We start from the raw sequence: 17,650 nt of genomic DNA on the forward strand, positions 1-17,650 counted from the left end.
CTCTCCCCCCCCCCCCCCCTCTCCAGAATTCAAAGGGCCAAAGGGCCTAATTCTGCTTAGTTGTACGTTCCTATGGAGATTACTTTTGTAAATAGTCAGTTGCAATTGTTCTATTGTTGATGAATGTGTGTTGGAGAAAACAAGATGTTTGTATACATTTGTACTAGTGATTGCATCAAGCTGTAACCAGTCAAGCATAGCTTGGTCAAACGCAGTGTAAATCTTTGATTCCAAAATAAAATTAATCCTCCTTGCATGTGATGATATTTCAGAATATGTAGAGTGCTAATAAGGATTGTTTTGGAAAGATCTTTTCCAGCTAATTGTGCTTCTCAAAAATATTAATGGTGACATTTTAAAATTGGCAACAATTTTGTACCTATAAATAAATTGAGTAGCTCTCTTAATCACAGTCCAATGCTTATAATAAATATTACAGCACAAGTTGGCAGATATATAATTGTGAAATTAATGCCTGCTGTTTCTACTCCTGCATGTTGTTGCCAGGACAATTTTGTTTGTACTCACAATGCCGTAATTGTTTTTCCATAAGGGTTTGAAAGCATTTTGGAAGGGCTGTTTGGAAGTAAACTTCTAAAAGATATCAGCCTGTTTGAAGGTAAACCTTTTACATTTATTTTCTAATAAAGTCACCCAGTAGTAACATATTCAGCATTATATATGTATGGCCAAATGCAAGTAATGGTGAAGAATATTTGTTTTGTTCCACAGATTTCCATGTTTTTGGAGGAGGGAAAGGAGACTAGCATCCTTAGCATGCCAATTATTCTTTATTTGTTGTTGGGATGTAAGAGTCTTGAGGAAGGCCAGCACTTATTGTCCATCTATAATTGCACTCATGAAGGTGGTTGTGAATTACCACCTTGAGTCACTGCAATGTGTGTTCTAGGTACACCTACATTGCTGGTGAAAAGATAAACATTTTGGTTATGTGCTGTAAAGGAAATTGGCAGGGAATGAAAACCCTTAAAATTTACCCTTTTTTTGGAGCAATATTCTAAGTATAGTCATGACAACAAGTGCAACATAGGCAAACATACGTTTTATTCATTGAAAATAATATTTATGAAACACAAGCAAATGAACTAAACAGTAAGGTTCAATTTGGAAAGAGCCTTATTGGGAATATGAAGCCATGTAATGCAAGTTTTTGTTTAAATGCTTTGCCTTAAACAATTTCACAAGCAGTTCAACTGGTCTTTTGTCATAAAGTTTTTTGTGTACATTTTTGTTGATTTGATCTGAGAAAAGGAAGATATTCTCATCTTGGACAAGTTGGTTGCTCATTATTGCTGTCACATTGACACAGGAATTGTATGTTGTATGGAACAAGCAGGGAAAATATTAAATCTCTGTCTACATTACTGCAGGTGAAGACAACTGCAGATATCTGTAGACTGGCCTCTGGTTATTTTTCAACCTAAGATATTTATAGGCCTCTCTGTTTAATGTTTTTATCATTTGGATTTGATGTGCTTGAATGATGAGGAGCAAAGGGGTCCCCATTGTCTTTGGTTGGATTGTGCTCGGTATTTAATTAGAGAAACAATGTAAATTGTTTAATCATTTAAAAAATATTACAAAGATTGAAAAAACCGGCATTATATTGCTAAAGGATCCCATTGTCTTATGTTATTACTGATCTTTGTCAGATCAAATGGATTTTTAAAAAGGACACCTAAGATACAACAGAGATATTTCAAAAATTTAACTAAGCAAATGTTATTTTGCAATTATGGTATGGTTCTGTTGATCGATTCATTCATATTTGGACTTAAAGGACTGCCTGTGCACTTCTGATTTGGTTTTGTTGCTCCTCTTGATAAACTTTTAATAGCCATTCCTTGTATTATTATAATACCCTTAATCATTTATTGCTTACATCACTTTGACCAATTTTTTAAAATTGTAAAACATGTTGATGCTGGAGAAGGAATATAATCAGTTTTGGGTGACCAACATTAGACTTGGCACTACCTCGCCAACAGTAACATGGTTTGATGCAGTATAAAATTCCTACTACTCTACCAAACAACATAGGACAACTTTATGTCCTAATATATTCCACTTCTTACAACTGTAATTCTTTGTTATACTCAGTTGATATTGAAAGATTAACAGTTTTTGGTGTGTATTACCCACTCCGAACTGAATTCTGACTGTGCAGAAGCAATTTGCGTTATACCCTTAAAGCCATCTGATCAAGGACTCTTTAATCCCGTATGATGGCCGGATTTGACATCTTGTAAATCAAGGATTATTATCTGACCCTCTGCCCAGGTTCTCCAGACTGACTTTTTGAACAATGTGTTTAATGTGCTTAACTTGATAAGTTAAGCTTAAATTCTTGCACATACAACAAAAACAGTTAACACTGAGGTGTCTCGGTGACTTTGAGGTCTGTTGTAAGGTGCATCCTATTTATTTAAAATATTGCTTTCAGTATTTGATTTACCATCCATTCTGGTAAGAGCCAAATGCTTTGTTGCCTAGTATTCATTTTAACATGTCGTTGTGCTTAGGGAGGTGAGGTAAAATTGCTGTGAGATTTATTGTTCAAAGTACTGAATGAAACACTACATTGATAGAGGATTTGGAGCTGGTTGTACCTCTACTCTCTCAGCTACAAGCGTGTTGGCTTGGCAAAATTTGTCTGAGAAGAAAAGAAGAAGGGAAGAATAAAATGTTTTCATACCCTCAAAAGATAAACTAAGTCAGTTTTGATTCTGTTCTAAGGACCATTCAGTTCTGTTTGCCATTTTATTTGCAGCATACAGAAGCCGATTTTTTAGCTTTCCTTCTTTTGCAACACGAGAGATGAATTTTGTCAAGTGTACCTCTGGTCAACTGAAATATTAGAATGATTTGTCATTCTATGGGATGTTATTTGGCAGATGGTACACCCTCCCAAATGAAAGATGGGGGAAAAAAACCTACAGTAACAAAGCCAATCTTGTGTTAGGCTAAAATTATTCTTGAATTTCACAGATTGTGAGCCTACAGGTGTTTCTGACTGGTCATTTGATGAAAACTGTCTCTTCTGTTGCATGAGAAGAGAAAAAGTGAAGGTAAGAAGCAAGTTGAAATATTTAATTTTAGTGACCAGTTGGTACACTTGGTCTAGAACAGAATGACACTGCTTAGTCTGTTGGGTTATGTAGCTGGCAAAATCAAAACAAAAGGGCTTTTGTGCAGCTTGTGTATTTTTGAGGGTATGTAATCTTTCTTCCCTTACTGGCTTTTGTTGCTCTTGATCAGTTGTGGTGAGCTGCATGAGCATTGCCCAGGGCTTGGATGCTGACTATTCATCTATTTTTTCTTTCTGTGCTTAACCCCCCACCTCCACTCAAAAACATCTTCAAGGGAGTTTGCAAACAATGTCAGACATTGAACGTTTCTACTCTCAGTTCATTGCTGATGATATTCATTGTAGTTGGGAGGAAAGAGCTAGATCTTAACTAGCTATAAGATGTAAAAGAAGTTTAAAGAAGAAACTAATATTTAATTGTAAGCGAACTTAGCTTCTTTTAAGATAAATTTAATTAACACAGTTTCTATTTCTGACATAGAGTCATAGAGATGTACAGCATGGAAACAGACCATTCGGTCCAACCTGTCCATGCAGACCAGCTATCCCAACCCAATCAAGTCCCACCTGCCAGCACCCAGCCCATATCCCTCCAAACCCTTCCTATTCATATACCCATCCAAATGCCTCTCGGCTTGTCTCCTTCCATTTGTGAGAGATGATGTGAATGTGGTCTCGCTGCTTTGGTGAGATCAGATGAAAATCATCTGCATTCTTTGATGGCTGAATAAGCTGTTTCTTGAAAGGCAAAATCCAGACATGAGGTTATTCCTTGCTGGTGGTGTGAGTTAATTTCTGCTGACATCTTGCATGCAGGGCTGGCCTCTACTTTGGAGATTCTTAAAATGCATGTTATTGTGGTGGTGAATTCCTGCCTGCAACTGGTGTTGCACTTTGCATTAGCTCAGGATTCCCACTTATCATGTGCCTTTGAACACATCCTTGAATTGAAGCTTTCAGCACCCTGTTGGTCTCTTTTTGTGGCCTTTCTCCTTGGCATTACAGTACTTGGGGATGCAGCACCTTCTATTTTGCTCAGGTGCCCAAGCCAGAAGAATTTGCTTGATTAGTGCCAACATGCTTGGCATATTTGCTCTAGAAATGACTACCTCAGTGGTAGTGTTGTCTTTCCATGTGATGCTGAGGATGCAATGAGATATTGTGGATGAAAGTTATTGAGCCTATCTTTTATGAAATAATCTTAAAATGGCTTTCTTATCACTTTACAGATGATGTGTATTGTGATTTTAAAAAAGCCTACGTTTTCAAATCTGCTGCAATGCCTCTTCAATGAGCCATTTTGTTTCTCATCTATAAAAAATAGTGTAGATTTGCTGCGAGAGGCAAATTCAAAATTTTAATTGTGTTAGTGGATATAACTTGCACATTTTACAGGTCTAGATCTTTTTGATGCAGCACATGATATGTTACCTAGAAGCTAGTTATAAGGAAACTGAAGTTTACTTTCTTTTTGAACTGGAATCAGCAACAAAACATCAGATTTTTCTGATGGCTCAATGGTTTTCTTCTTGATGATGATAGGTCAGGTCAACCTAATATTACCTATAATATATTGCTGCCATTATCTGTTATACTTGGAATTTCACATTTTCCAGTTGCAAAGAAATTTTACCTGAATGTCCCAAATATACTTAATTGTAGCAAGTGTTCCAAAGTTAGCTGACCTCGCTTATGTGGTTATGCAAACAGTATTCTTTATGCTGCTACTTGCAAATGCCAGCCTTCTTTCAAAACAGTTTTTGAAAATTCTGTATCGACAAGTTGTTTTCCATCACACGGATAAGATGCTCAAAATTGACCAAAGGACAAGTTTCTTTTTTCTTGCCATCTTGAGTAACATCCTGGTGTAAAGCTGCCTTTTTCCAAATATTCTTTGATGTTAGGATAAGAATTGTGAACTTTCTTTTTCAAAAGTATAGCTTCTACATCTGCCTATAATTTAGCTAATTGTATTTGTTTTGAGGTTGTTATAAATATTGTACTAATTTACATGAATGTATATAACTTTAACAAAATATTTGCTGATTTAGATGGAAGTCATAACCAACATTTCAAAGTCCTTATTGGAATTAGAATCCCTACAGTGTGGAAACAGGCCCTTCAGCCCAACAGGTCCACACCAACCCTCCGAAGAGTAACCCACCCAGACCCATTCCTCTATCCTATATTTGCCCCTGACTAATGCACCTAACCTACACATCCCTGTGGGTGATTTAGCATGGCCAATTGATCTAACCTGCACATCTTTGGACTGTGCAAGGAAACCAGAGCACCCAGAGGAAACCCACACAGACACAGGGAGAATGTGCAAACTCCACACAGACAGTTGCCCGAGGCTGGAATTGAACCCAGGTCCCTGGCGCTGTGAGGCAGCAGAGCTAACCACTGAGCCACAGTTCTGCCCCACCTTATAAGTTTGTGTTTTCTTATTTCCAATTTCTTTTCCTTTTAATTGTTGCAGATAAATGTTTATTTGACTACTGTGTGCCGGATTGTGTTCAATTCCTTCACTAATTTTAAAAAAATTATAATGAGAAAATTGGAATGTAACAAGCTAATACAAACAGCGTACGGACAAACTTTGTCATATCTGTAGAGAGTTTGCTTTGACCATCAAGACAACAAATGCCATGACCAATGCCATATCAGTATCAATCAGCACTGACAATGTGCCACTTGATGCTGAAATCAACACATTCAATGCAAAATAGGCAGCTGTAATGTTATGCGTTAGAGAGCCTGCAACAACAGAAACCTGACTAAGAATTCTAAACTACAAGCCTACGTAACCTAGAACACATTTCTCTACAATGGTGAGATCTAGACAACACATGCTAAGCAGGCAAAAAGGTTGAATCATTTTCACCTTTGTAATATCAGACTTGTTTTCAGCTTTTCTTAACAAGGTCACTGATTCGAAGGTCCTACAGTGTGTTAATTTCACCAGAATACACTATTACTAAGCCACAACATCTGTGCTGATGGCCCCATGGTGTTATGGCTGGATTATTATTCCAGAGGCCCAGGTAAATTTCTGGGACCCGGGTTTGAATGCTGCCAAGGCAGATAGTGGAATTTGAATTCAATAAGAAACTAGAATTAAGAGTCTAATGACGATTATGAATCCATTGTCAATTGTCAGGAAAAACCAAGCTGTTTTTTAAAGAACCCTAATGTTCTTTAGGGAAGGAAACTGCCATCCTTACTTGGTCTGGCCTACATGTGACTCCAGAACAGGTCCACTGCAATGTGGTTGACTCTTAACTCACCCCTGTGCTATTAGGGATGAGCAATAAATGTTGACCTTGACAGGGATGCACTCATCCCATGAATGAATTAAAAAAATTGTGTAAAAAAAAAGAAATTGCACTTTGGAATAAAATGCCAGTGTTTCATCATCATCACAGAACAACTTTTTGATGAGAACTTCGTGTACTTTAGTCTTGAATCTTGGCAATAAAATTCAGTAGCTTTCTGTCAGTTCTTACACATAAGTAGATACACTCTATAATGAGTTGTAGATATTATATATGACTGTTAAACAAAGAATATGGCAAAGTGTCGCACCAGACATGCAGATTTATTTGACTCCATTGTGGCTGTCATCAAATTCTGTGTTGACCTGTTATTACCCACCTTGCCAACTATATTTTTCAAGGAAAGCGAGCTTACTGAGCAGCTTCACTGGTAATCGCTTCAATGTTTAAAAAAGCCTGCTTCTCACATGTTTGAATGTCTTGGTGAAATCAATGAAGTCAATACATACTGGTCTTCTTCGTTTGTGGTCTTCCTCTTGCAGCTAAAGGAGTGAGAATATGATGTTGTTTACAAGTTTTCCAAATCTTAAAATTTAGTGACAGAAATTTGGATTTCATCTTAAAACTTAATGTTAAGACTCAAACTGAAATGAAGGAACAGGTTGTGGATGTAGCTGAAATTGCAATGATTTATAAATGAGGGGCTACACCCACATTGGAGTGACAATTGATACAATAGAAGGGGCCATTGAACTGAAAGTAAATGCAGTTCAGTAAGCCTGAATATGTTTCTCAGAATATATCTGAAAAGGGCTGAAGTAGATGTTGCCGCTCTTTTTTGTGCATGTTGTAACTTAGGATTTGGTATCAGATTTTTTTTTTCTTATTTCATTTTCAAACAGTTTTCATAAGCTAATCTTGTGCAGTTTTTGAGTGACAAGGCACTTCATCCAGTGACCAATCTTTTTTCGAGTTGTATGATTCTACAGATGAATAATTGACCTATTTATAGTCAAGCACTTACTGAATTAAATGTAGTCTTGTGTTATGAAGCACACTTTATTTAAAAAGGCAAACATTACACATGAATCAGAAGGAATTTTCTCACTCTAAAGCAGTTAATGTGTTTACAATTAAATGCTAATGCAAAATAATTCCTCCTGGAGTAAAAATAGCAAAGTCAGTGATATACCAATTGCCTCATTGAATAACTTTCTGATGAAGACAATTTAATAGACTTTAATGTACGATAAACTGATCCCACTTAAGTAAATTCAGTCCAGTTTCTCTTGCATTAATCTTTTGGTGTCTGTTAATTATAGTGACAGCATTATTTATGCAGCATAAACCTCATTTTAGGAAGTCTTTGAATCTCAATGTAGTACATCTGAACTAAAAGACCTACCAATTTTTAAACTTGATATCTATTTCAAAGTCAGAATTTTAGATTATTCTGTCTTTGCCTCTAAGAAAGTTGCGTTTAGATGACATTTCCAGAACACACTAATATTACAGTAGAAATTACCTGATTCCACTGACATTATAGTTCACAAAGGCAAAATGTTTTTAATGGTTTTACAAAGAATGGTGAATCAGCTAAAAACGTTTTGAATTGGTTTCACACATTAAAAAAGGAGTTTAGTGGTAATTACACAATGAATTGTTCTATTTGACCTTTTATGATTGCACACTCCATTTATCTATAAGTACAGAGCATTAACCACAACATTTGCGGTTGCATCTTACTTAGTATTAGTATCCAGTTGGGCTAGTAGTGATCACATCTACACTTTTCCCTTTTCAGCCCTTATAAAACACTTGCTCTCTTGTATTTTTCATATCTATATGGTTTGCCTATGTTATATCATAAGTTATCAGCTACAAAAGTACAATAGACGTGCTGTCAATACTGAAATATGCAGCAATGCTAACACAAACACTACAGATCCTGGAAATCATGCTGCATTTTCTGTGTAATATTCAAGGATGCACATATTTTTTGTGAGTCTCTTAGCTTGCTGTGAACACTTTGTCCTTGTGCTTCCATGACAACAGGATGACTGCATCAATGGGCAGAGGTATTATTACTATGTAATTTCTCTAGCATGACTCTAGCCCTAGGTTTGACAGAATTTTAAAAATCTTATGAATTGGGGAATTAACAGTGCCCATCAGGACTTTTTAACTAACTAAAATTACTTGAGTGCTTTTCAGTCAGATTTTCTGAGTGAGATAAACATTTTATTCTATTTATATCAATGTGTATCCCTTTTATTTGCTAATATTAATGAACTAATTGACTTGATAAGACCATAAGATATAGAAGCAGAATTAGGCCATTTAGTGTATTGAGTCTGCTCTGCCATATGATCATGGCTGATCTGTTTCTATTCTCCTGCCTTCTCCCATAACACTTGATCTCCTTGCCAAGCAAAATCTATATATTTTTGTCTTAAATACATTCAATGACTCCGTCTCCACAGCCTTCTCCACCAGTGAGTTCTACTGTTAAGGCCTAGAATCTTGAAAGCAAGTGAATTGAATTTACTGTCACGGGTACTGAGGCACAGTGAAAAGCTTTGTCTTGCTGGCAATACAGCCAGATCAGAGTTCAGCAGCAAAGATAAGCAAATAATAGGTAAACAGCAGCAAAAAAAGCAACACAAGTACAGACGAATGCTCAGGGTTTGTGAGTCTGTTCAGTATTCTAACAACAGTCGGGTAGAAACTGTTTCGAAACTGGCTGGTGCATGTGTTCAGGCTTCTGTACCTTATCCCCGATGGCAAGTGTAGGCCTTTTTTTAGGTCGAAATTCTGGATTTCTCATCTAGTTAATGTGTGTGCAAGTTGTGTTGAGCCCATGAATCTGTTTCAATTCTAGTTATTAAAGGGGCATTCTAATTTGGTGGATTTTAATTGGAAGCATAATAGAAGGAATTAGCAGAATGGAGTCAAGATCTTTAAAGTTGAGCCTTGTTTTACTGTCAAATCCCTGGATCTCTTGTTGGGATTTGTTAGGGCCTACAGCATGATAGCCTTCTCAATTAATTTGATGGAATTATCCCCCAAATGGAACAAAGAGAGGTAGAGGTCATAAGGGAGATATACAAGGGACTCTCATAAGTAACAATGATATTCTGGACTACAACAAGGGCTACTGCTGGCGCCTTGACTGTGTATTCTGCCACCACCTCCTTGCTTTCTCTGGCATCATTGGAGGAGGCTTTTGTCTTATTTCTCTTCTAGATCCAAATCCCAGTGCTATATAATGTTATACAAAGTGTTCACAGACAGTTCTGTTCCGAAGAACATAGTACATGTTGAAGGGCACTTCCAGCACTTCCCAAGGATATGAAGTATCAGAATGTCAATAGCATGCTCAATGACACATTTGGTTGTTGTATGAGTTGTATTTCGTTACATAGCTCTTGGGTGTCATTGATTGGGTTTCTCACAAATGCCTTTCTTCACTCAGAAGATAGTGAATCTTTGAAATTCGCTTCCCGAGGGTGTTGCAGAAGCTCAATCATCGAACGTTTTGTCAATTGAAATCAATAGTTTGAGAGACTATGAAATGACATCAAGGGATGTGGAAGTAGTGCGGGAACATGACATTAAGGTAGATGATCAGTCAATATCTAATTGTACAACAGAGCAGGCTTGATGGGCTGAATGGCCTACTCCTATTTGTGTTTCTGTCTCCATCTAACACTTCAAATGATCGCCCCTTATCTCAGAAAAGCAATTTGATAAGTTTGCCTTGAGCTGTGGCAAAATAAGGAAATTGAACTGCCACAGTTTGAAAGCATACAGGAGGCTGGAAATGTTGGGACTTCTGCATTAGGATCTTTTTGTCATTATACACCAGCTACACTTTGGGAGAGTTGATGTCCTTGCAGCTGAAGACTTCTGGTTGATCTGGGTGTGTCTCAAATGTCACATTTGTGTGGTCAATGATGCCTACACCTGAGCACAATCAGCCACAGCTGATCTGAGAGATCAGAGCTCTAAATTGTGAGTCTGATTTTCAAAGCTTCAAACTTGTAAAATTAGCCTCGCAGCACAAGTACTATGAACAAAGCATTTCACATAAGAAAGCAGATATGAAGTTTCAGTGCTTATTGGCATTTTTCTCTTGTCTTCACCCTCTCCTCTCAATTGCTGCTGTGCTTTAAGGGTTCCAGGAAACCTGTGGCCCACATCCACCGTTAAATGTCAACGTCATGTTTATGTTTAACTGATTAACATTATCAATTTCAATCTGCATCTCCTGGGAGTCTTCTCTCTTTCTCTCAGGCTAATGCAGTGGAGTTTAATCGGGAAATTACTGGGTTGGTACAGGCATCCCAAGATGAAATTGGTTTCCCTTGCTTTAATCCCCATGTGCTCCCAAATTCATGAGTGCCTATTTATGAAGGTGCTGTTTATTAGTCATTAATAATTGTATTTCATAAAATTCCATTCCTTACAGATTTAGCTCTAATTGCATGCTTGCTTCTCAACAGGAACATTTAGTCTCTTTTGATCAACCAAAATTAAAAGTTGGAGAAAGGACATTCTCAAGACAGGAAGAGACCAAAATTAATCATTTTGAAAAACAAGCAGAGGAATTTCTCAATGCTGTCTTTCAAAGAAAAGGTAAATAATTCAGGAAATTACTTTTTATGGAATTACCTCGCTTCTGTTGAACTGTTATTTTGAACTTGTTTTCCATATTGTTTTGTTTCTATTTCTGTACTTTGAAGTACTTCAGAAAATAACTAGATTGGTCAGGTTTGAAGTCTGCCTTTTAAATTCTTCCATTTCATTCCAAGTCAGAGGACATTGTGAAAATTATCTGAATCTTATAACTTTAAAATGGAACCAGAAACACAAGATGAACACAATACAGAGCTCAGGGATTGCATGAGCAGAGAGCTGCTATTGCCGCTACAGGTCCAGAAGGCCAAGTTTGAGAAAAAATTATAAACTGACATCACAGCAAAATTATAAGCTGATTGTTGAGTATCCAGTGACATTATCTGTTTTTAAAGAACTACATTCAATGGAACTGTTTGGTATGCAATTTATTTTCTACATTCTCATGTCCAGTTTAACGCAAATATATGGAAAGTAATCTTAAGGCATTGTAGGACAATCGGCTGTGTGGCCACATGAGAGATGCGGATGCTTCATTTTTCCTGGGCTATCGTATATGCAAGATGTATCTTCAGTGCAAAAAAAACTGAGGTCTGGGCCATGGAGATACATCCGCGAAGCTGAAAAGAAAGTGGATAGCATATTTAATTAAGTAGTCACGTTATGAGGAACGGGTGAACACCAGGCAGCCTAGGAAGACCATGCGGGTAGTGTAACAGTCCTCTGAGTCAATCTGACTCACAACCTGGTTTTGGATACTGATGAGCTAATGAAGATTTGGCTGGAAAAATCAGGAACAGAAGGGAAAACTTTAGATTTTAACGGATTAGGACAGGTTCTGGGATAGTTGAAAAATGCAGCAGGACTGGTTACAACTTAGAAGGGCAGGAATTATATCCTCTCAGAGGGATTTGCTAGTTTCTTTTGGAAAGGGTTTAAACTAACTTGTCACGAGGATGGAAAAATGAGAGGGACTTCAAATAAAATTAAAACTAAGCTGGTTATTGGAAACGGAAAAGCTGCAAGTTAATGTGGAAATCATCAGAAACAAATTCTAAAACCAATACAGTCAAATTATGAATAGTATTTAAAAAAGCAGAATTAAATGCACTCTGTCTGAATCCATGTAGAATTTGCACAAGATAGATGAGCTAAAAGAGCATGATTTAATTACCATTACAGAGGGGTGGCTGCAGGATGACAAACAGTGGGAACTGAATATTTGACATTTTGGAACATTAGACAAAAAGGAAAAGGAGATGGGTGATATTGAGAATCAAGTATAGGATCAGTGTGTTGGCAGTATAGGATCTCTGATCAGAAGGACAGAATGTAGAATCTGTTTGGGTGGAGCTAAGACAGAGCAAGGGCAGGAAACGTGGTTTATAGTCCACCAAACATTAGTGGTAAGATAACAAAGGGTATAAATCAGGAAATTAGAACTGCATGTAACAAGGGAAATGCAGAAATTGTGGTGACTTCAATCTATGTACAGACTGACTAAATCTACTGAGCACCAATGTTGTGGAGGAAGAATTCCTGCAATGTGTTTGAGTTTTCTTCTGGAGAAATATGTTGCGGAACCACCTAGGGTAAGGGCTATTATAGATTTAGCATTATGCAATGATAAAGAGCTAATTGATTAACTAGTTGTAAAATAATCTTATGGAAAATGTTGGAATTTTCCATTAAATTTGAAAAATCTGCAATTCAATCTGAAAGCAGGATCTGAAATTTAAACAAGTAATTATGAAGGTACGATGAGGAAGTTGGCTGAGGTGGATTAGAAAAATATGGTACAAGTTTTGATGGTAAATTGGCAATGGCTTACATTTAAAGAATTAATTTTTTTTCTATATTAAAAAAAATCCTTTTAAGCTAAAAATACTCCAAAAGAAAAGCAAGAGAGCATGGCTAATGAGCTAAGTTAAAAAATAATCTTAGATTAAAGGAGGAGGCTTATAAAGTTGCCTGCAGATTGGACGGTTACAAATACAACCAAATGTTTAAGAAAGATGCAAGAGAGAAAGCTGGGAAATGTCAGCCTCCTGGCCGAATATCAGAAGTTGGGAAAGTACTAGAACCTGTTATAAAGGATGTGATTATGAACATACGGAATAGGAGCATATGTAGATCATTCAGTCCCGCAAACCTGTTCTGGATTCGTTAAGATCACATCCAATCTGCTTGTATTTCAAATTCCACATTCCTGTCTACCCAGATGATGCTTGATTCTCTTGTCAGACAAGAATCTATGTATCTATCTCTTAAAAATATTCAGTGACCCTGCTTCCAATGAGGCAGAGAGTTTCAAAGTTTCACAGTGTTCTGCAAAAAAAAAACTTCATCTGTCCTAAAAGGAGGCACTCCTAAATTTAAAACTGTGCCTCCCATTTCTGGACTCACCCACAAGAGGAAATAACTTTTCCCACATACATCTTGTCAAGATTATTCAGGATCTTACGCACTTCAATCAAATGGCCTTTCACTGTTCTCAATCCTTGTGGGAACAAGTCCAACCTGCCTGATACATCGTCATTAGAAAATCCTCAAATTCTCTGTAACAATCTCGTAAATGTTACCTGAACTGCATCAAACACCTTTACATTTTGACATTTATATCCATAAGGAAATCAAAACTGCAGAATTATTCGAGATGTAATCTCATTCATGCCCTGTATTTTTCTGTGTAATTACACTCAAAATTATGAGATAATTAGAAAATTATTGTTTGACTGGTCAGAGCCAACATGAATTTGTGAAGGAAAAATAATGTATGACAAACCAGACAGGCTTTTGTGGATATTACAGGCAGAGTTGGTAAGGGAGAACGACTGGATGTGGTTTGTTTGGATTTCTGGAAGACAGAAATTGTTAGTAAACAAAATTAGAGCACATGGGATTGTGGGTAATATACTAGTATGGATTGAGGATTAATAATAGGCATAGAATTAGAATAAATGGGGGGCCATTCTCAGATTGGCAGGGTGTAACCAAAGATCAATGCTTGGTCCTTAGCCGCTATTTCTGTCAATGGGTTGGATGTGGAGACCAGTTGTAATATTTCTAAGTTTGCAGATGATACTGAATTTGATGGGAATGTTACAGAGAGAGGTGATTACTGTATATTAAATGTGGAAAAACAAGTACACATAAGCATCACTTGGGGGCTTGGTCCGTGAGTAGAGAGAATGTTTTAAAAAAAAAGCAAGCGTTAAATCTCCGTGTCTGCTTGTGAATGTATCATAAGAAAGGAATGAGGTTTTTGGGACTCTGGTGAATGCAGCAGGGTGCCATGGAGGGAATGGTCCCTTCTGGCAGAGGAGGGGAGGATGTGTTGCTGGTGGCATCACACTGATAATGGCAGGAGTGGTGACAAATAATCTGTTGAAATCAGATTTTTGTGCAGTGTAAAGTGGAGACAACAGGGAGTCCTATCACAGTTCTGGGAAAGAAAGTGGTGAGAGCACAATTGTGGGAAATAGGTCAGAAATAATTTAGGGGCCTGTCAACTGAGCTGATGGAATCCTAGGTGAGGCTAAAAGAAGAAATATAAGTCTTGTCAGTTGTTAAATGTTTCCCCACTGGTTCAAGCGCATATTGGAAACCTAATGACTCAAAATTCTATTGTAACTACTTTGTATAACCAAAATTGAAATTGCTATCTATTGCCTTCCATTACAACTCACGATTATGTTGGAACAGAACATTATGGTATAGCATGTAAGAAGCTAAAATCTTTGTTATTTGATTGTTTCCATGCTGCTTATTGTTGCTTTTTTTGTAGTATTATTCATATAAAAATAGTAACCCAGAAACACTGACACTCCCTTTATTGTATTTTGTACTATGTCAGTTTTGTTACTTTTAAAATATTTTTCTCTGAATGTGAATAATGTTGTCTAGTTTATGTTGATTACTCAATTCTAGTTGCTCTGGGAAGATGAGTTTCTCCTTCTCTTAGAAGAACTGCAATCCTTGTAATGGTGCTCCTCCCCTCTTGTTGTTTAATGGAAGATTATACAAAAGTTGGTGCTTCATCACTGTAGCAGGGATCATTTAACCTGAAATCAGATAAATCCATAACTTGTCAGTTATTGTCCCTTCATGATGTTGTTACACTTGTCATTCCCATTTGTTACAACACAGAGACAAACAGCCAAATAAAGTCAGCTTCCCATTCTCTTTATTTGCAGTGTGTTAAAATTAAAACCTTGCAAAGGTCCTCAAAATTGACCTCAATGGTTCCTGACCATACTTTTGAATAACTGATGCCAGGTACCAAATTTGTAGCCTAAACAAAAGATTTAACAATTTAATTAGTAATATAGTAGATTTAACAGAGCAAAGTTAAACCACAAAGTAATGTAATCCATTAACATCTAAGATTTAAACCCAATCGTCTTGAATTCTAGCCCCACTCTCTCTCTCAAACATTGTAACACAACAGGCACAGTTAAGGGGTAAGTCAGGGGATTCAGCAAGATGGTGGCGATTCAATAGAACTGCAGTGGAAGGCTCTGCCAGCAGCCAAGGCACATTGATGTTTTTTTGCCATACCTGGGTAACTCCTATGAGAGAGTTATTAATTTAAAACCTTGGGAACACATATTCGTTAATATTTGTGAGTGGGAAAGATGTCCAAAGGGAAAGGGAGCGAGCAAACAGCAGCAGGGAGGACACTCCCCTGCAGCACTGGGCACGCCAGAGGCCACAGCAGCGGCCTGTCCTGAATCCCCAGGGAATTTAACAGACTCGCAGGAATTGACAGTGGCGATGGTGGGTCTTACTGCCAAGGTTGAGGCTGCGATTGAGGAGGTCTGTGCCCAGATCCAACCCATTGCACAAATGCTGCAAAAGCATGAACGGGAACTCCAGGGCCTCGGGCGCAGATGGAAGAGGTGGAGGGTCGAACAATGGCAATCGAATCCTCGTCCGGACGGATCCAGGTCCTGGAACAGCAAGTGTAGGCCTTGCGAGATCAGGTTGACGACCTTGAAAATCGAGGTTGGAGGTTGAATCTACAGATTGTTGGGCTCCCAAAGGGTGAAGAAGGTGGGCAATCAGTCAGCTTCTTTGAACACTGGCTGCCGCAGTTCTTGGGCTACAAATTGAATCCGGCTGGCAGCACATTGAAAGGGCCTATTGGGTGGCGGTGCGCTGGTCCGGGTCGGTACAGCACCCCTACCTGGTCCTAGTGTACTTCCACACGTACAAGGACAAACAAAGAATGACAGAAGTCTCCAAATTACTAGGGAAAGATCCACAGGCACTACCGCACAAGCGGTCAAAAATTATATTCTTTCAAGATTTCTCGGCAACTGTAATTTGAAAGAGGCAGTCCTCCAATGAAGTTAAGAAGAGGCTGAGGAACCTGGGCATCCAGTTCTCCATGAGGTACCGAGCAGTGGTTCGTTTCAGTCCCGAGGATTCAGTTTATAGTTTTGACTCGAACTTTGCCAAGAACTTTGTGGACACTCTAAAATAGTCCGAATGATCTGAAGAATGTGGTCAATGTTTTTTCCTCCTTTTCCTGTGTTTTCCCATTTCCCTTTTTTTCTTTCCCTAATAATCTTTTTAAAAATTCTATTATATTTTTATAACTGGATTTTATCATGGGAAATTTTATGGGTGCCTTTTGTTGTTTTCCTCTTTTTTTTGTTCTTTTTCTCTTTTAGTCTTACTTGGGACTGACATGGAGCCAGGGATGGGCGGAGTGCTTATCTTGACTTTGTCTTCTCTTGTTGATTTAAGGATCATCTCCTTGTTTGTTTACTTATTTTTGCCTAAGGCTGGTGCACAGTCTGGGATTGAAGGAGCTGTGAAGGGAAGGTGTGGATAGGGTGACTTCCCCCTATGGACGGGGTTGGGGGGGTGGGGAGAGTCTCCCGTTCAAGGTTTTACAGTTGGTTTTCTTTGGGAGAAAGTGAGGATTGCAGATGCTGGAGATCAGAGATGGAAATGTGTTGCTGGAAAAGCGCAGCAGGTCAGGCAGCATCAAAGGAACAGGAGAATCGACGTTTCAGGCATAAGCCCTTTTTCCTGAAGAAGGGCTATGCCCGAAACGTTAATTCTCCTGTTCCTTTGATGCTGCCTGACCTGCTGTGCTTTTCCAGCAACACATTTTTAAGTTGGTTTTCTTTGTCATTTTTTGATAGCAATTGTCGTTTGTAGTTATGTTAGAGTAGTTTTTGTATACATAATTTTACAACTCTGAGTCTCCATTTACTTGTGCTCGACACATTGCAAGCAGAGTTCAAGGGTCTTGTTAAATGTGCACCTGGAACATCAAGGGAAGTCATTTGTCTGTTAAAAGGAAAAAGTGCTTTCCAGCCTTAAGAGGGAAAGGGTTGAGATAGATCTGTTGCAGGAAACCTATCTTGATGGGGAATACCTGAAGTTATAACAGGGGGGTTATGACTGGGTAGTCTTTTCATCCTTTACTACTAAAAGTAGGAGAGTGGCTACACTTATCCAGAAAAATCTTCTGTTCACATTATTAGAGCAGGTGAAAGATGAGCAAGGGTGGTTTGTGATACTTAAGGCCCTGATACATGGGGAGGAATATGGCATTTTAAATGTCTACTGTCCCCCAGCACATTCTCTCAAATGTTTGATTAGTGCT

The 17,650-nt window shown here is 38.0% G+C and overlaps 1 protein-coding gene across 7 annotated transcripts in view; it reads left to right on the forward strand.

The window, feature by feature from the left end:
• Positions 1-551: 551 nt before the first annotated feature.
• The window catches only part of LOC122561413 (uncharacterized), a 108,103-nt gene continuing 91,004 nt past the window's right edge, over positions 552-17,650 (forward strand). For 2 of the 7 annotated variants that reach the window (XM_087998758.1, XM_087998762.1), the window contains exons 1-2: positions 552-619; positions 10,893-11,025. Coding sequence is in view for 3 of the 7 variants with exons in the window: in XM_087998765.1 (XP_087854891.1) it covers positions 3,069-3,089; positions 10,893-11,025 (154 nt within the window). In the remaining 4 variants the exon portion in view is untranslated. Of the gene's footprint in view, positions 620-3,009; positions 3,090-7,550; positions 8,466-10,892; positions 11,026-17,650 lie in introns of those variants that run through there. The other 5 variants (XM_087998765.1, XM_087998761.1, XR_015760875.1 and 2 more) reach the window with 4 other exon arrangements.

This window comes from Chiloscyllium plagiosum, unplaced genomic scaffold, assembly GCF_037043375.1.
Source record: "Chiloscyllium plagiosum isolate Xiang-an unplaced genomic scaffold, Cpla_swu_hap1 HiC_scaffold_22, whole genome shotgun sequence".
NCBI classification, from domain to species: domain Eukaryota; kingdom Metazoa; phylum Chordata; class Chondrichthyes; order Orectolobiformes; family Hemiscylliidae; genus Chiloscyllium; species Chiloscyllium plagiosum.